The following is a 20,000-nucleotide window of genomic DNA, read 5'->3' as shown; positions in this document are numbered from 1 at the left end:
GCGTCATCTGCAACACAAACACATGATCACTTTGCCTGCAAGAACTGCAACACACACATGATCACTGACTGCAAGAACTCCAACACACACATGATCACTGACTGCAAGAACTCCAACACACACATGATCACTGACTGCAAGAACTGCAACACACACATGGTCACTGACTGCAAGAACTGCAACACACACAAAACACAGCAACACCATGATAAGTCACAGTGGACGATCGACTGGTAATAAACAGAAGAATGAGACAAGAATGTTTTATGAATGTGAATTAATAGAGGAATGAGACATGGGTTACAGTGGTGCTGCTTCTAAGATCATCGTGTCCCGTGACCTGGTAGGCAGCACTCTCGCCTCACACACTTAAGTGTCCGTGGTTCGATCCCCGAAAGGGTGGAAAACTGGACGTGTTTCTATACACCTGTTGTCTCGTTCACCTAGCAAGTAAGTCGGTGTGGGTGGCATCCTGGGGGACAAGATTGAGGGCCACAATGGAAATAAGACGGACAGTCCTCGATGACGCACTGACCTTCTAGGGTTATCCTGGGTGGATAACCCTCCGGGGTTAAAAATCCAAACAAGTTCTTATTTCATCTTATCGTATTTGTTGTCTCTGGCTGAGTAGTAGAGTGCTGGACCTGAAACTCTCGGGCACCAAGGTTCGAGACTCGTCCCGTTAATTTTATCCATTGACAGTAATATTGTATTCATGAGTTAGCACACTTCAAGTGAGTCCTGGACTACCATGATGTGGCCCAGGGCTCTTGAGGCAAGGAACCAGAGCTACCTTCCCCTTCATGAATCAAACCTGATGTCCTCCCATTCTCAAGGTGCTGTATGACTCCTACGGGATAAGCGCTTCCCCTTAATCACATCAATAATAACACCTGAGTAAGCAACATATATGTAGACAATACAAAAGAAGGGATATGTTGAGAGTGCTGCCACCACATACCTCGATGTGTCTCTGAAGAAGTGGTACAAACTCGAAGTCGTTGTCGTCTTCACCGAAGGGGTTGAGAAGCGCCTCGGCCACCTTGATCCAGCCGATGTAGAAGAACAGTTGAAGGAGAGTGAAGAACGGTACGTAGAGGTCTATGAGATGGTTGGCGTAGCCTCGTGCAGGGTCCAGGAACTGCTCTCCCAGCAGTGAGAAGAAGAAGAAGGAGTACACTGCTACAGTCACAACCTGCAGTGAGAGGTAGTACATTGTTACAGTCACAACCTGCAGTGAGAGGCAGTACACTGCTACAGTCACAACCTGCAGTGAGAGGTAGTACACTGTTACAGTCACAACCTGCAGTGAGAGGCAGTACACCGTTACAGTCACAACCTGCAGTGAGAGGCAGTACACTGTTACAGTCACAACCTACAGTGAGAGGCAGTACACTGCTACAGTCACAACCTGCAGTGAGAGGCAGTATACTGCTACAGTCACAACCTACAGTGAGAGGCAGTATACTGCTACAGTCACAACTTACAGTGAGGAGCAGTACACTGCTACAGTCACAACCTACAGTGAGGAGCAGTACACTGTTACAGTCACAACCTGCAGTGAGAGGCAGTACACTGCTACAGTCACAACCTACAGTGAGGAGCAGTACACTGCTACAGTCACAACCTACAGTGAGAGGCAGTATACTGCTACAATCACATCCTACAGTGAGGAGCAGTGCACTCCTACAGTCACAACCTACAGTGAGAGGCAGTATACTGCTACAATGACATCCTACAGTGAGAAGCAGTGCACTGCTACAGTCACAACCTAGAGTGGGAAGCAGTATACTGCTACAATCACAACCTACAGTGAGAAGCAGTGCACTGCTACAGTCACAACCTACAGTGAGAAGCAGTGCACTGCTACAGTCACAACCTACAGTGAGAAGCAGTATACTGCTGCAATCACAACCTACAGTGAGAAGCAGTGCACTGCTACAGTCACAGCCTACAGTGGGAGGCAGTATACTGCTACAGTCACAGCGTACAGTGAGATTCAGTATACTGCTACAGTCACAGCGTACAGTGAGATTCAGTATACTGCTACAGTCACAGCGTACAGTGAGATTCAGTATACTGCTACAGTCACAGCGTACAGTGAGATTCAGTATACTGCTATAGTCACAGCGTACAGTGAGATTCAGTATACTGCTACAGTCACAGCGTACAGTGAGATTCAGTATACTGCTACAGTCACAGCGTACAGTGAGATTCAGTATACTGCTACAGTCACAGCGCACAGTGAGATTCAGTATACTGCTACAGTCACAGCGTACAGTGAGATTCAGTATACTGCTACAGTCACAGCGTACAGTGAGATTCAGTATACTGCTACAGTCACAGCGTACAGTGAGATTCAGTATACTGCTACAGTCACAGCATACAGTGAGATTCAGTATACTGCTACAGTCACAGCGTACAGTGAGATTCAGTATACTGCTACAGTCACAGCGCACAGTGAGATTCAGTATACTGCTACAGTCACAGCGTACAGTGAGATTCAGTATACTGCTACAGTCACAGCGTACAGTGAGATTCAGTATACTGCTACAGTCACAGCGCACAGTGAGATTCAGTATACTGCTACAGTCACAGCGCACAGTGAGATTCAGTATACTGCTACAGTCACAGCGCACAGTGAGATTCAGTATACTGCTACAGTCACAGCGTACAGTGAGATTCAGTATACTGCTACAGTCACAGCATACAGTGAGATTCAGTATACTGCTACAGTCACAGCGTACAGTGAGATTCAGTATACTGCTACAGTCACAGCGCACAGTGAGATTCAGTATACTGCTACAGTCACAGCATACAGTGAGATTCAGTATACTGCTACAGTCACAGCGCACAGTGAGATTCAGTATACTGCTACAGTCACAGCGTACAGTGAGATTCAGTATACTGCTACAGTCACAGCATACAGTGAGATTCAGTATACTGCTACAGTCACAGCGCACAGTGAGATTCAGTATACTGCTACAGTCACAGCATACAGTGAGATTCAGTATACTGCTACAGTCACAGCATACAGTGAGATTCAGTATACTGCTACAGTCACAGCGTACAGTGAGATTCAGTATACTGCTACAGTCACAGCGCACAGTGAGATTCAGTATACTGCTACAGTCACAGCATACAGTGAGATTCAGTATACTGCTACAGTCACAGCGCACAGTGAGATTCAGTATACTGCTACAGTCTCAACCTACAGTGAGAGACATTACACTGCTACAGTCACCTGCAATGAGTGGCAGTACACTACCAGTTACTGCCACTACTAGTTACTGCCACTACCAGTTACTGCCACTACTAGTTACTGCCACTACCAGTTACTGCCACTACCAGTTACTGCCACTACTAGTTACTGCCACTACCAGTTACTGCCACTACTAGTTACTGCCACTACTAGTTACTGCCACTACCAGTTACTGCCACTACTAGTTACTGCCACTACCAGTTACTGCCACTACTAGTTACTGCCACTACTAGTTACTGCCACTACCAGTTACTGCCACTACCAGTTACTGCCACTACTAGTTACTGCCACTACCAGTTACTACCACTACTAGTTACTGCCACTACTAGTTACTGCCACTACCAGTTACTGCCACTACTAGTTACTGCCACTACCAGTTACTGCCACTACTAGTTACTGCCACTACTAGTTACTGCCACTACTAGTTACTACCACTACTAGTTACTGCCACTACCAGTTACTGCCACTACTAGTTACTGCCACTACTAGTTACTGCCACTACTAGTTACTGCCACTACTAGTTACTGCCACTACTAGTTACTGCCACTACTAGTTACTACCACTACTAGTTACTGCCACTACCAGTTACTGCCACTACTAGTTACTGCCACTACTAGTTACTGCCACTACTAGTTACTGCCACTACTAGTTACTGCCACTACCAGTTACTGCCACTAGTAGTTACTGCCACTACCAGTTACTGCCACTACTAGTTACTGCCACTACTAGTTACTGCCACTACTAGTTACTACCACTACTAGTTACTGCCACTACCAGTTACTGCCACTACTAGTTACTGCCACTACTAGTTACTGCCACTACTAGTTACTGCCACTACTAGTTACTGCCACTACTAGTTACTGCCACTACTAGTTACTGCCACTACTAGTTACTGCCACTACTAGTTACTGCCACTACTAGTTACTACCAATACTAGTTACTGCCACTACTAGTTACTGCCACTACTAGTTACTGCCACAACTAGTTACTGCCACAACTAGTTACTGCCACTACTAGTTACTGTCACTACTAGTTACTTCCACTACTAGCTACTGCCACTACTAGTTAATGTCACTACCAGTTACTGCCACAACTAGTTACTGCCACAACTAGTTACTGCCACTACTATTTACTGCCACTACTAGTTACTGCCACTACTAGTTACTGCCAATACTAGTTACTGCCACTACTAGTTACTGCCACTACTAGTTACTGCCACTACTAGTTACTGCCACTACTAGTTACTGCCACTACTAGTTACTGCCACTACTAGTTACTGTTACTACTAGTTACTGCCACTACTAGTTACTGCCACTACTAGTTACTGCCACTACTAGTTACTGCCACTACTAGTTACTGCCAATACTAGTTACTGCCAATACTAGTTACTGCCACTACTAGTTACTGCCACTACTATTTACTGCCACTACTAGTTACTGCCACTACTAGTTACTGCCACTACTATTTACTGCCACTACTAGTTACTGCCACTACTAGTTACTGCCAATACTAGTTACTGCCAATACTAGTTACTGCCACTACTAGTTACTGCCACTACTAGTTACTGCCACTACTAGTTACTGCCACTACTAGTTACTGCCACTACTAGTTACTGTTACTACTAGTTACTGTCACTACTAGTTACTGCCACTACTAGTTACTGCCACTACTAGTTACTGCCACTACTAGTTACTGTTACTACTAGTTACTGTCACTACTAGTTACTGCCACTACTAGTTACTGCCACTACTAGTTACTGCCACTACTAGTTACTGCCACTACTAGTTACTGCCACTACTAGTTACTGTCACTACTAGTTACTGCCACTACCAGTTACTGCCACTACTAGTTACTGCCACTACTAGTTACTGCCACTACTAGTTACTGTTACTACTAGTTAGTGCCACTACTAGTTACTGCCACTACTACTACAATACTACTCCTCCTTGTTGTACTTCTCCTGTCTTTTCCCTTCTCGTAAATATTCTGGTTCCCTTCCCTCCGTGTTTCTCTGTGTAACTAGGACCAAATGGGACCAAAATGTCGTCATACGTTTCAGTCTTTTACCTGTGAGTTATCTGTAGATAACTGACCAATTCATCGACACCATGTCCAGCCCTTCTAGGGTAGGGTAGGTGCCTGAGCCAGAGCTTGCAGCTCACAAGACTACCATTCCCATTAACCCCCTTGGGGCGGGGATGGCAGACCAGAGAGGCCTAGCTTGTGGCTAGGCCTGGGGACAGTTGGTCCCAGAGATGAAGGGGTACTTGTACCTCCTCCCATGGCAGACTTAGGTCTCAGACACTCCCTAGACAGGGAGCCAAGGCCGGGCCACCACTTGGAAAAGGCCCGGGCCACCACTTGGACAAGGCCCGGGCCACCACTTGGACAAGGCCCGGGCCACCACTTGGAAAAGGCCCGGGCCACCACTTGGAGGGCCCGGGCCGCCACTTGGAAGGCCCGGGCCGCCACTTGGAAGGCCCGGGCCGCCACTTGGAAGGCCCGGGCCGCCACTTGGAAGGCCCGGGCCGCCACTTGGAAGGCCCGGGCCGCCACTTGGAAGGCCCGGGCCGCCACTTGGAAGGCCCGGGCCGCCACTTGGAAGGCCCGGGCCGCCACTTGGAAGGCCCGGGCCGCCACTTGGAAGGCCCGGGCCACCACTTGGAAGGCCCGGGCCGCCACTTGGAAGGCCCGGGCCGCCATTTGGAAGGCCCGGGCCGCCATTTGGAAGGCCCGGGCCGCCACTTGGAAGGCCCGGGCCGCCACTTGGAAGGCCCGGGCCGCCACTTGGAAGGCCCGGGCCGCCACTTGGAAGGCCCGGGCCGCCACTTGGAAGGCCCGGGCCGCCACTTGGAAGGCCCGGGCCGCCACCTGGAAGGCCCGGGCCGCCACTTGGAAGGCCCGGGCCGGGAGAATACCGGCGAATCTTTAAAAATATTAACTGACCAATTTATTCTTTACAACTTGTAATTAATAATCATTTAATTTTGGAGCAGGCAGTAACAGCCTGGTTGATCAGATCCTGATCCACCATGAGACCTGGTCTCAGACCGAGCTGCTTGGGCGTTGACTCCCGAAATCCTCTCCTGGGAAACTCCAGGTAAACCAGGAAATGTGTCCACTTACAAATACCATTAAAAAGCTGAGTGGTTGCTAACCTGAATGTAGACGAGAGGGATGTTATACTGGTGCCAGCCCATCAGACCTCCACACTTGCTCCTGATGGCCAGAAACTCGGCTGTGATGACCCTCTGGCCACCTTCAGTGGTCAGTTCGTGCCTCCTGGCGTGGTCTAGTGCCTTGCACGCCCACAACACTGGCACCCACACCTTGTGTACGTTCACTCTGTCTTCCAGAGACTCGAGAATCTTCATCTCTCTCTCAGTCAAGTAACCTGTCGTTAACATTAATTGTAAGTAATGCTTAGTTAGGTTTAAGTAAATCTTAAAATCTGCCAGAAATACATAACGTAGCTGGAGAATTGTTCAACACATCGCAGGAGCAGATGAACAAAAGCTAGCTATGTTTCCCTTCACATCAAATCAAATCAAATCATATAAAGTTTATTCTCTATGAGGGTTACAGTATGGGGTTTACATTATTTGGATATTGTGTGGTTTACATGTTATAAAATACTAATTACAGAGGGGACCACTAGGACACCTAGCATGGCTAGGCATTTCGGGCAGACTTAGATTAATTCTTAGCATTAAATCCTTACAGATTATGGTAATAAGTATAGGTGACTACATCATAATTTGTAACTTTAGCAATGTGAATGCTTTTGTTTTGGCACAATACAAGGCGTCTATATTGGAGTATCATAGGCAAACTTATGACTAGTTAGGATTCATTATTTTAAGATTAAGATTAGTATTTCTGTGTTTATAGTCAGTGGGTGAGTGAGTATAACTGTGAACCACCAGGTGGTTATCATGTAGTTAGTTGTCGGTGTGTATCAGGGAGATAAGATGTTTTCTAACTGTAGTTTTGAAAGTGATGAATGCGTCTGCAGTTCTAGAGTTTTCAGGTAGGGTGTTCCAGATTTTAGGTCCTTTGAAATACATTGAATTTTTGTAAAGGTTTAGTCGAACACGGGGAATGTTATAGAGATGTTTGTGTCTGGTGTTATGCCTGTGGATCCTGTCACATCTATCAAGAAAGCATTTTAGGTCAAGGTTAATATTGGAATTTAAGGTCCTGTAGATATAGACTGCACAGTAGTACGTGTGGATGTTCTGAACAGGGAGTAAGTTTAGATATATGAAGAGTAGGGGGTGTGTTGCCAGGGATGGGATTTAGTGATTATTCTTACTGCGGCTTTTTGTTGGGTTATTATTGGCTTTAGATGTGTTGCTGCAGTTGATCCCCAAGCACAGATAGCATAGGTGAGGTATGGATATATAAGTGAATGGTATAGTGTGAGAAGGGCAGTTTGCGGCACGTAGTATCGTATCTTGGAGAGGATCCCCACCGTTTTGGATACTTTTTTTGTTATGTGTTGGATATGGGTGCTGAAATTTAGGTTGTTGTCGAGGTATAGGCCAAGGAATTTGCCCTCATTATGTCTGGCAATTAGAGTGTTGTCGATCTTAATGTAAAGTTGCGCAACACCTGCTCTGCTACCAAACATAATATAGTAGGTTTTGTCAGTGTTAAGTGTAAGTTTATTGGCTGTCATCCAAGTCGATATTTTGATCAGCTCCTCGTTAACAATGGTGTTGAGGGTGGCAAGATTAGGGTGGGAGATGACATAAGTCGTGTCGTCAGCAAAGAGAATGGGTTTCAGGTGTTGGGATATGTTTGGAAGATCATTGATGTAAATGAGGAAGAGCAGAGGACCAAGGACACTTCCCTGCGGAACTCCAGTATCAAGTGGCCGTATTGATGAGGCTGTGTCTTTAATGGTGACATACAATAATGGTGGGACGTGAGACAGATTCCCCGAGTTATTTTTAAGTGACTTTATGATCGCGGTGACTTCCGTGGGCTCAGTTGGTGCAAGATAGAAGGAATTTGGGAAATTCCCATCTAGGTAGTCCCCGGCACGGACGTTGGTACGTGGGATTTTACTGGCGAGATTAGATCCTGTGGTTGAGAAGAAGTCGTTTATCTTGTTAGCTGTGTCAGTGGGATGCAGTGGTGTTTCATGAGGTTTAGTTAGAACAATATTCTTGTTTTTTTTTCAGTTTGTGGGTCCCCAGAATCTGGGAAAGTGTTTTCCAGGTCTTTTTTATATCTCCTCTTGTGTCAGTGAATCTGCTGGAGTAATACAGTTGTTTGGCTTTCTTTATTACTTACTTACTTACTTTACTTACTTTACTTACTTTACTTACTTTACTTACTTTACTTACTTTACACTCAGTTTTGTGCACAATTTAGTAAACAGGTAAGCCAGGCCTCCCTGGTTTAGTAGACAGGTAGGCCAGGCCTCCCTGGTTTAGTAGACAGGTAGGCCATGCCTGCCTGGTTTAGTAGACAGGTAGGCCATGCCTGCCTGGTTTAGTAGACAGGTAGACCATGCCTCCCTGGTTTAGTAGACAGGTAGGCCAGGCCTCCCTGGTTTAGTAGACAGGTAGACCATGCCTCCCTGGTTTAGTAGACAGGTAGACCATGCCTGCCTGGTTTAGTAGACAGGTAGACCAGGCCTGCCTGGTTTAGTAGACAGGTAGGCCATGCCTGCCTGGTTTAGTAGACAGGTAGACCATGTCTGCCTGGTTTAGTAGACAGGTAGACCATGTCTGCCTGGTTTAGTAGACAGGTAGACCATGTCTGCCTGGTTTAGTAGACAGGTAGACCAGGCCTGCCTGGTTTAGTAGACAGGTAGACCATGTCTGCCTGGTTTAGTAGACAGGTAAGCCATGCCTGCCTGGTTTAGTAGACAGGTAGACCATGCCTGCCTGGTTTAGTAGACAGGTAAGCCATGCCTGCCTGGTTTAGTAGACAGGTAGGCCATGCCTGCCTGGTTTAGTAGACAGGTAGGCCATGCCTGCCTGGTTTAGTAGACAGGTAGACCATGCCTGCCTGGTTTAGTAGACAGGTAGGCAATGCCTGCCTGGTTTAGTAGACAGGTAGGCCATGCCTGCCTGGTTTAGTAGACAGGTAGGCCATGCCTGCCTGGTTTAGTAGACAGGTAGACCATGCCTGCCTGGTTTAGTAGACAGGTAAGCCATGCCTGCCTGGTTTAGTAGACAGGTAGGCCATGCCTGCCTGGTTTAGTAGACAGGTAAGCCATGCCTGCCTGGTTTAGTAGACAGGTAGGCCATGCCTGCCTGGTTTAGTAGACAGGTAGACCATGCCTGCCTGGTTTAGTAGACAGGTAGGCCATGCCTGCCTGGTTTAGTAGACAGGTAGACCATGCCTGCCTGGTTTAGAAGACAGGTAGACCATGCCTGCCTGGTTTAGTAGACAGGTAGGCCATGCCTGCCTGGTTTAGTAGACAGGTAGGCCATGCCTGCCTGGTTTAGAAGACAGGTAGACCATGCCTGCCTGGTTTAGTAGACAGGTAGGCCATGCCTGCCTGGTTTAGTAGACAGGTAGACCATGCCTGCCTGGTTTAGTAGACAGGTAGGCCATGCCTGCCTGGTTTAGTAGACAGGTAGACCATGCCTGCCTGGTTTAGAAGACAGGTAGACCATGCCTGCCTGGTTTAGTAGACAGGTAGGCCATGCCTGCCTGGTTTAGTAGACACTGTCTACTAAATAAGTCAGGTTTAATCTACTATACAGTCGGAATTTCCTTTTACTTAAATTAACAATAACTGATAATTCAGTAGATCTTGATGCAAAAAGAGGCACCCACCCTCCTCTTCCTCGGCTCAAACCTACTTATCCCATCATTCCATGTGCAGTCTGGCCCCCCAGCCAGTGAAGCCTAGAAAATGACCCAGTGGTAAACACAGCCACTACCACCTTCTTTAATAATAATAATAATAATAATAATAATAATAATAATAATAATAATAATAATAATAATATTTATTTCTACCAGTACATGATAAAACTTATACAGACCATAGCTGACATCAGTGACATACTACTATATAGAAAGTCACTTGTTATGTTGAGCATTTCAAGCAGATTAGGTCAGTTTTGTCCCAGGATGCGACCCACACCAGTCCACTAACACCCAGGATGCGACCCACACCAGTCCACTAACACCCAGGATGCGACCCACACCAGTCCACTAACACCCAGGATGCGACCCACACCAGTCCACTAACACCCAGGATGCGACCCACACCAGTCCACTAACACCCAGGATGCGACCCACACCAGTCCACTAACACCCAGGATGCGACCCACACCAGTCCACTAACACCCAGGATGCGACCCACACCAGTCCACTAACACCCAGGATGCGACCCACACCAGTCCACTAACACCCAGGATGCGACCCACACCAGTCCACTAACACCCAGGATGCGACCCACACCAGTCCACTAACACCCAGGATGCGACCCACACCAGTCCACTAACACCCAGGATGCGACCCACACCAGTCCACTAACACCCAGGATGCGACCCACACCAGTCCACTAACACCCAGGATGCGACCCACACCTGTCCACTAACACCCAGGATGCGACCCACACCAGTCCACTAACACCCAGGATGCGACCCACACCAGTCCACTAACACCCAGGATGCGACCCACACCAGTCCACTAACACCCAGGATGCGACCCACACCAGTCCACTAACACCCAGGATGCGACCCACACCAGTCCACTAACACCCAGGATGCTACCCACACCAGTCCACTAACACCCAGGATGCGACCCACACCAGTCCACTAACACCCAGGATGCGAACCACACCAGTCCACTAACACCCAGGATGCGACCCACACTAGTCCACTAACACCCAGGATGCGACCCACACCAGTCCACTAACACCCAGGATGCGACCCACACCAGTCCACTAACACCCAGGATGCGACCCACACCAGTCCACTAACACCCAGGATGCGACCCACACCAGGCCACTAACACCCAGGATGCGACCCACACCAGTCCACTAACACCCAGGATGCGACCCACACCAGTCCACTAACACCCAGGATGCGACCCACACCAGTCCACTAACACCCAGGATGCGACCCACACCAGTCCACTAACACCCAGGATGCGACCCACACCAGTCCACTAACACCCAGGATGCTACCCACACCAGTCCACTAACACCCAGGATGCGACCCACACCAGTCCACTAACACCCAGGATGCTACCCACACCAGTCCACTAACACCCAGGATGCGACCCACACCAGTCCACTAACACCCAGGATGCGACCCACACCAGTCCACTAACACCCAGGATGCGACCCACACCAGTCCACTAACACCCAGGATGCGACCCACACCAGTCCACTAACACCCAGGATGCGACCCACACCAGTCCACTAACACCCAGGATGCTACCCACACCAGTCCACTAACACCCAGGATGCGACCCACACCAGTCCACTAACACCCAGGATGCTACCCACACCAGTCCACTAACACCCAGGATGCGACCCACACCAGTCCACTAACACCCAGGATGCGACCCACACCAGTCCACTAACACCCAGGATGCGACCCACACCAGTCCACTAACACCCAGGATGCGACCCACACCAGTCCACTAACACCCAGGATGCGACCCACACCAGTCCACTAACACCCAGGATGCGACCCACTCCAGTCCACTAACACCCAGGATGCGACCCACACCAGTCCACTAACACCCAGGATGCGACCCACACCAGTCCACTAACACCCAAGATGCGACCCACACCAGTCCACTAACACCCAGGTACTTATTTTACTGCTAGGTGAACAGTGAACAGCAGGTTGTCTTAAGGAAACACGTCCTGATGTTTCCTATGGTACCGGGGATCGATCCCCGGGCCTCAGTGTGTGAGCCGAGTGCGCTACTGATCGTGTGGAAAATTTTGAATTTTCCTAATTGTGTAAATTTGAATAATATAATAATTATGTATTAAAATGTGATGCTGATTTGACCCTTCGAGAAATTTCGAGTGAGGGGGGTGTAGAACAGCCGCAGAGTAACACGGACGGGGGGGAGGGAGGGCGGCGCCATTTTGTAATTTGCGAGCACTGGTTGTTGTGGAAAATCGTGCGATGTAATCAGGCGTCATCGAAGTTCAGTTGGTGTATATCGGTCTCAATCTGTAATTTAAAAATTACTGACGTGTTCCCGCTGATGAATTAGGATAGTGTGGAAAACCCTTGTAATTCGGCAACAAGAACGGAAAAATAGAGGACACCGAGTCTTCCAAGGAGCACACCTTACCTAAGTGATGCTTGCCCATAATGTACAGTAGTGTTGTGTTGGCCATTGTAAATTCTCTCTTGTGGTAGAGTTAGGGTCTGTTTCCAAAAAAATAATAATTATGATCCAGTAATTAAATGGTAAGTGGTAATACGAATTTCTTTTCTAGTAACACCATTGTATTATATGTATTTTACTAATAGTTATATTTTGTGTACCCAACATGTAAACTAAAACACACAGTCCACATAATTTTAATATATCAGACTAGCTGGTTTTAATATTGTAACTACTAATACAATTCAGGTCTAGCTTTTTGTGAGAGTAGTGATGGAGTGAGCATCGAGGGAGTTACAGTTCACTGACCTACTGTGACTAAGTCCCACTTACCTCGCCCAAATTACTTACATGTAATAATTTAGGCAATACCCTGTAAACCTCATGCAAGTAATTTCTCACAATAATAATCCATAGATCGACCTACGAGACAGTAGACGCCGACCCAGTAGTAAACACAGCTACGGGCACCATGGATAGTAATGGGACGTACCTGCCATGACGAAGCTGTTGAGTGTGGGATACTTAGCCTTCACCACCGGTGAGATCTTAGCGAAGGTGAGAGCGATGGTGAGGTTGATGTAGCGGAGGATGTTGCTCCGTGCCTCCCGTGCCTCAGCACTCTGTGTGTGTGACACAACTTAAGCTCAGACTCACACAATTTAAGTTCAGCCTTACATAACGTCAGTTCAGCCTTACACAACCTCAGTTCAGCCTTACACAACTTTAGTTCAGCCTCACACAACCTAAGTTCAGCCTCACACAACCTAAGTTCAGCCTCACACAACCTAAGTTCAGCCTCACACAACCTAAGTTCAGCCTCACACAACCTCAGTTCAGCCTTACACAACTTTAGTTCAGCCTCACACAACCTAAGTTCAGCCTCACACAACCTAAGTTCAGCCTCACACAACCTAAGTTCAGCCTCACACACCCTCAGTTCAGCCTCACACAATCTCACACAACTTACCTGGAAAATGCTAATATATAGATGAGAACTTCATAGCCAGGGGAAGATGTGGGTAAAGCCGAGACAAAGAGAGAGACCTGGACTGAAGAAGAGAAACGAAGAAGTAAAAACAAGATGTAGAAGAACATGGAAACACTACAGGAAGCGGAGGACACATGAGAGCAGAGAAGTGGCAGAATAACAAGAAGGAATATGCAAGAGTAAGGAGAAAGTAAGTAACAATTTGTGAATAATAAAACATCTAAGACAAGTCTGAACAAAACTGCTTCACAGCCTCATCAGAAGACAGACAGCAGTATGAGACCAGGTGAGTCAGCTGAAGAAGGACGAGGTCACGAAAAATGAAAAGGAACTCTGCGTAGTGTTGAACAAATTATTGAAGGTTTCCAGAAATGGCCAATGTCAGACAGCATAGGAGACAGCATACACCCAGAAGTACTGGAAGATCTGGAAGACAGCAAATGTAATCTCTATATTTAAGAAGGAAGACAGGAAGCGTTGAACTACAGACCAGTTTCTCTGACATGCATAACGTGTAGTTTAATGGGGAAGATTGTATCAGAATGGGAGTGACAGAACACTTGGAGAGATGTACTGTATAAACAATCACCAACACGGGTTCAGAGATGGCAAATCTTGCCTTACCAACCTGTTGGACTTTTATGATACAGTAACAGATGTCAGACAGGAAAGAGAGGGTTGGGCGGATTGCATTTGTACACCCACAAGAGGATGGAGGTGCAGACAGAAATAACAGGGAATATGCTTCAGTGAATCAGTGACTGTCAGGGAAGAATCGTCGGAATTGGAAAGAGTAACTAGCAGGGTTCCACAGGGGTTGATATTGGGACCAGTTCTTTTTGTGGTTAATTTGGGTAACATTCCAGGTGAGACTGAGTCAGATGGATCACTGTTTATTGTTGATATTAAACTTATAATGAGAAGAATAAAAAACAGACGAGGAAAGGTAAAGACTCCAAACGATCTGGGCGAATTGTAAGATTGATGAAATAAGTGGTTGCTCGAATCCAACTCCAGCAAATGTAAAGCTATGAAGATTGGGAAAGGGTCAAGAAGAGGGGACACGGAGTGTTGACTCTAGGGACGGGGGATGCAGTCCTTACACAAAGAGGAAAACCTAGGTGTGAGCATAGTGCTCAGTATATCACCAGAGATATGATAACAATATACAAAATACTCAAAGGAATTGATAGGGCAGACAAGGACAGGCTGTTTGAGAGGCGGGAAATAGGTGCTTGGGGGCACAGCTGGAAGCTACAGATACTGATAGGGGACAGGAATGTCCAGGAAGCATTTCGACAGTATTAAAGTGATCGGAAAGTGGAATGATTTCTATGAAGAAGTGGGGGAGGCAGGCTCCATACACAGATTTAAAAGCAGGTACGATAGGATCCATGATGTTAAGGAATGAACCTGGCAAGCTGCAAGTTAAGGAGTAGGACCAGGAGCTTAGACCAGGAGCAACCACATCGAGGTGAGTATAGAGGTACACTGGGACACTCACCTGGCCAGGGATATGTGTAGCTACGAGTATAGCAGCAGTGTCAGGCCAGGGTATACTCTGGTACATACCCCACCAGCGGTTCACTACCAGAGACACGAAGAAACCGAGCACGAAGGACACTGGAATGAGGTTGCGGAAGCGAGCACAGTGAAGTACGAAGCTCTCAAACGTCCTGCAACAGACACACGACGTAACACATTTCTCCGGGTAAAATACAGCGAATATCTGTATTTACATCAGTAATGAAATTAATGTTTGGTGAATATATTTTGTATCTCTGGAGCTGTGGTTATGTTATCTATAACTGACTTACAATTTAGGAAGTAAAGTTTAGACTTTTCGGTCAGTCCTAGACCATTATTAGGTTGAGAATCGTCTAGCATGTGTTTAAGTATATATATATATATATATATATATATATATATATATATATATATATATATATATATATATATATATATATATATATATATATATATATTCCTATATGTTCATGATTAGTTGTGTACAAAAAAGAGAAGGTGATGAGTGAGACACACGGACAAGTGTTACACATGTATCTTATTCATCAAGGTGTAGGTTTAATCTTACTTTCTGGAGTCGTCGGGGAGAGCGAAGCGGTAGATGAGGGAGATGAAGTAATACAGGAAGATGAAGACGAGCATGTCGTGCCACACCATCTTGTAGACGCTGCCTCGCCATCTGTGCCACAACACACCTTCTTATACGCTCACGTTTTACAAAGATCAATAATTTTACTGCTACAAATAGTGTAAATTATTTCAGCGTAGCTGAAGGCTCTCTTCAGGTGGATAAATATCAGACACACACACACACACACACACACACACACACACACACACACACACACACACACACACACACACACACACACACACACACACACACACATGTAGCAACAATGTGCAAGGAGGTTGAGGAGAGGTTTGTACCCAAGGGTAACAGGAATAATGAAAAAGCCAGGATGAGCCCATGGTTTACCCAAAGGTGCAGGGAGGCAAAAACCAAGTGTGCTAGGGAATGGAAGAAATATAGAAGGCAAAGGACCCAGGAGAATAAGGAGAGCAGTCGTAGAGCCAGAAATGAATATGCGCAGATAAGAAGGGAGGCCCAAAGACAATATGAAAACGACATAGCAGCGAAAGCCAAATCTGACCCGAAGCTGTTATACAGCCACATCAGGAGGAAAACAACAGTCAAGGACCAGGTAATCAGGCTAAGGAAGGAAGGAGGAGAGACAACAAGAAATGACCGTGAAGTATGTGAAGAACTCAACAAGAGATTCAAAGAAGTGTTCACAGAGGAGACAGAAGGGGCTCCAGAAAGACGGAGAGGTGGGGCACACCACCAAGTGCTGGACACAGTGCACACAACCGAGGAAGAAGTGAAGAGGCTTCTGAGTGAGCTAGATACCTCAAAGGCAATGGGGCCAGATAACATCTCTCCATGGGTCCTGAGAGAGGGAGTAGAGGCGCTATGTGTACCCCTAACAACAATATTCAATACATCTATCGAAACAGGGAGATTGCCTGAGGCATGGAAGACAGCAAATGTAGTCCCAATCTTTAAAAAAGGAGACAGACATGAAGCACTAAACTACAGACCAGTGTCACTGACATGTATAGTATGTAAAATCATGGAGAAGATTATCAGGAGAAGAGTGGTGGAACACCTAGAAAGGCATGATCTCATCAACAGCAGCCAACATGGTTTCAGGGACGGGAAATCCTGTGTCACAAACCTACTGGAGTTCTATGACATGGTGACAGCAGTAAGACAAGAGAGAGAGAGGGGTGGGTGGATTGCTTATTCTTGGACTGCAAGATGGCGTTTGACACAGTTCCACACAAGAGATTGGTGCAAAAACTGGAGGACCAAGCAGGGATAACAGGGAAGGCACTACAATGGATCAGGGAATACTTGTCAGAAAGACAGCAGCGAGTCATGGTACGTGGCGAGGTGTCAGAGTGGGCACCTGTGACCAGCGGGGTCCCACAGGGGTCAGTCCTAGGACCAGTGCTGTTTCTGGTATTTGTGAACGACATGACGGAAGGAATAGACTCTGAGGTGTCCCTGTTTGCAGATGACGTGAAGTTGATGAGAAGAAATCACTCGATCGAAGACCAGACAGAACTACAAAGGGATCTGGACAGGCTGCAGACCTGGTCCAGCAACTGGCTCCTAGAGTTCAATCCCACCAAGTGCAAAGTCATGAAGATTGGGGAAGGGCAAAGAAGACCGCAGACGGAGTACAGTCTAGGGGGCCAGAGACTACAAACCTCACTCAAGGAAAAAGATCTTTGGGTGAGTATAACACCAGGCACATCTCCTGAAGCGCACATCAACCAAATAACTGCTGCAGCATATGGGCGCCTAGCAAACCTCAGAACAGCATTCCGACATCTTAATAAGGAATCGTTCAGGATCCTGTACACCGTGTACGTTAGGCTCATACTGGAGTATGCGGCGCCAGTTTGGAACCCACACCTAGCCAAGCACGTAAAGAAACTAGAGAAAGTGCAAAGGTTTGCAACAAGACTAGTCCCAGAGCTAAGAGGTATGTTCTACGAGGAGAGGTTAAGGGAAATCAACCTGACGACACTGGAGGACAGGAGAGATAGGGGGGACATGATAACGACATACAAAATACTGAGAGGAATTGACAAGGTGGACAAAGACAGGATGTTCCAGAGATTGGACACAGTAACAAGGGGACACAGTTGGAAGTTGAAGACACAGATGAATCACAGGGATGTTAGGAAGTATTTCTTCAGCCACAGAGTAGTCAGTAAGTGGAATAGTTTGGGAAGCTATGTAGTGGAGGCAGGATCGATACATAGCTTTAAGCAGAGGTATGATAAAGCTCACGGTTCAGGGAGAGTGACCTAGTAGCAATCAGTGAAGAGGAGGGGCCAGGAGCTCGGACTCGACCCCTGCAACCTCAACTAGGTGAGTACAACTAGGTGAGTACACACACACACCCACATACACACACACACACGCACGCACACACACACACACGCACGCACACACACACGCACGCACACACACCCACATACACACACACACACACACACACACACACACACACACACACACACACACACACACACACACACACACACACACACACACACACATACACACACACACACACGCACAAATGTTCTGTTGTCCTGGGTCTCAGGCCATAAGTATGGAGCCTTACTGGACTGTCATCAGTAACAGTAGTAGTGGGTGAAGAAGTAAACGGGTTGTTATTATCACGAGTCTGATTGTGGCTTTACAACGCACGCGGCTCCAGCTCTGCTTCGGCCTGCACATGGTCCACATACTTCATGTGATCAAGGTGAGCTTCTTTGATAGTTCCAGTAGCCATCTCCCTCACCTCGAACTTATTGCCACGTAGCTGTCGGAGGACACGGTAAGGACCAATGAATTTGGGAACAAGTTTATGCATATCTGGAGTACTATGCCGTGTTGCACAGCTGGTGGACCCGGCAGAACCGTACACCAACTGGTGATACCGGGTAGGACCACAGCATCAAACAGGCACGAATGAAATATTTCTGGCCTAAGATGGCAGCGGACATTGCCAAGCATGTGCACCAGTGTGTTGTTTCTCTGCAGCACAAGGGTACTGTTACAAGTCCTAATTCAATTCAAAAGTATCCCATTACAAAGGAGCCCTGGGAGAGAACTTCTGTTGACCTGTTGACGAACTTCTCGATCTCGGAGAAGGGAAATAAGCACCTGCTTGTAATGGTAGATAACTTGACGCGGTAGAGTGAATTAGTACCCATTCCTGACAAAACTGCCGAGACTGTTGCTAATGCTTTCCGTGAGCAAGTGGTTCTCCGTCATGCCTGCCCACGTGTCCTTCTGTCAGACAATGGGTTTGAGTTCATAAACGCCATAATGCAGGATCTTTGCTCCAGATATAACATTCACCAAGCGCCAGTAGCTCCACGCCACCCTGCGAGTAATGGCCTTGCTGAGCGTAAAAATCGCGAAGTCCTGGAGGTGCTCAGGGTAACTGTTAACCCGAGTTGTACTACATGGGATGAGGTTATCCCGGATGTTCAGTGTACACTAAACTCCTTCCTCAACGGCTCGATCGGTGAGACACCTCATTTCGCTTTGTATGGCTATGTCAAGCGCTTACCGTACGAAATTCTGTTTGCTCCGCCTCGACCTACTTACGACACTGATAACCTCAGTGTAGTTAAGATGCGGACAACGCAGCTTGTTTTCTAGCGGGTACGAGAGAATCTTATGAAAGCTACTGATAGGTTCACGTCTGATCACAATGCCCTCACCAAGGAAAGCAAAGTGGAACCAGGTTGCAAAGTTATGTTGCTCAACCCGGCGCAGACCCCAGGTATGCATAAACTTGCTCCCAAATTCGTTGGTCCTTACCGTGTCCTACGACAGCTCCGTGGCAATAAGTTCGAGGTGAGGGAGATGGCTACTGGAACTGTCAAAGAAGCTCACCTTGACCATATGAAGAATGTTGACCATGTGCAAGCCGAAGCAGAGCTGGAGTCGCGTGCGTTGCTAAGTCACAATCAGACTCATACTAGGGACAACCCGTTTACTTCTTCACCCACTACTACTGTTACTGATGACAGTCCTGTAAGGCTCCAAACTTATGGCCACAAACTCAGGACAACAGTACATTTCTGTGACACTGACGTACCTACTGACTTGTCTGACTCTTGCACTAGCTATGCTAATTGTTTGCTTACAGAAATGGGTATAAATGCGCACACATTGTATAGTTAGTTGATAACTGAGTCAGGGTGGACAACATCATGTAAATATGTAAATAATTTTAGAAGGATACCCAGAGTGTAACGAATTCCATGGAAATAGTATTATTGTAGGTA

The 20,000-nt window shown here is 47.0% G+C and overlaps 1 protein-coding gene across 3 annotated transcripts in view; it reads right to left on the bottom strand.

Moving 5' to 3' along the window:
• The window catches only part of LOC128691730 (bestrophin-2), a 64,410-nt gene that overhangs the window by 2,026 nt on the left and 42,384 nt on the right, over window positions 1–20,000 (bottom strand). For all 3 annotated transcript variants that reach the window (XM_053780631.2, XM_053780632.2, XM_053780633.2), the window contains exons 3-8: window positions 15,682–15,792; window positions 15,091–15,262; window positions 13,089–13,218; window positions 6,421–6,656; window positions 962–1,195; window positions 1–7 (exon numbers count right to left, since the gene is read on the bottom strand). The exon at window positions 1–7 is cut by the window's left edge and continues 2,026 nt beyond it. In XM_053780631.2, the coding sequence (XP_053636606.1) occupies window positions 1–7; window positions 962–1,195; window positions 6,421–6,656; window positions 13,089–13,218; window positions 15,091–15,262; window positions 15,682–15,792 (890 nt within the window). The remainder of the gene's footprint in view (window positions 8–961; window positions 1,196–6,420; window positions 6,657–13,088; window positions 13,219–15,090; window positions 15,263–15,681; window positions 15,793–20,000) is intronic.

The sequence above is a fragment of the Cherax quadricarinatus genome, chromosome 26 (genome assembly GCF_038502225.1).
Source record: "Cherax quadricarinatus isolate ZL_2023a chromosome 26, ASM3850222v1, whole genome shotgun sequence".
NCBI classification, from domain to species: Eukaryota; Metazoa; Arthropoda; class Malacostraca; order Decapoda; family Parastacidae; genus Cherax; species Cherax quadricarinatus.
The sequence above is the reverse complement of the archived record's forward strand: the minus strand, read 5'-3'. Positions and strand labels throughout refer to the sequence as shown.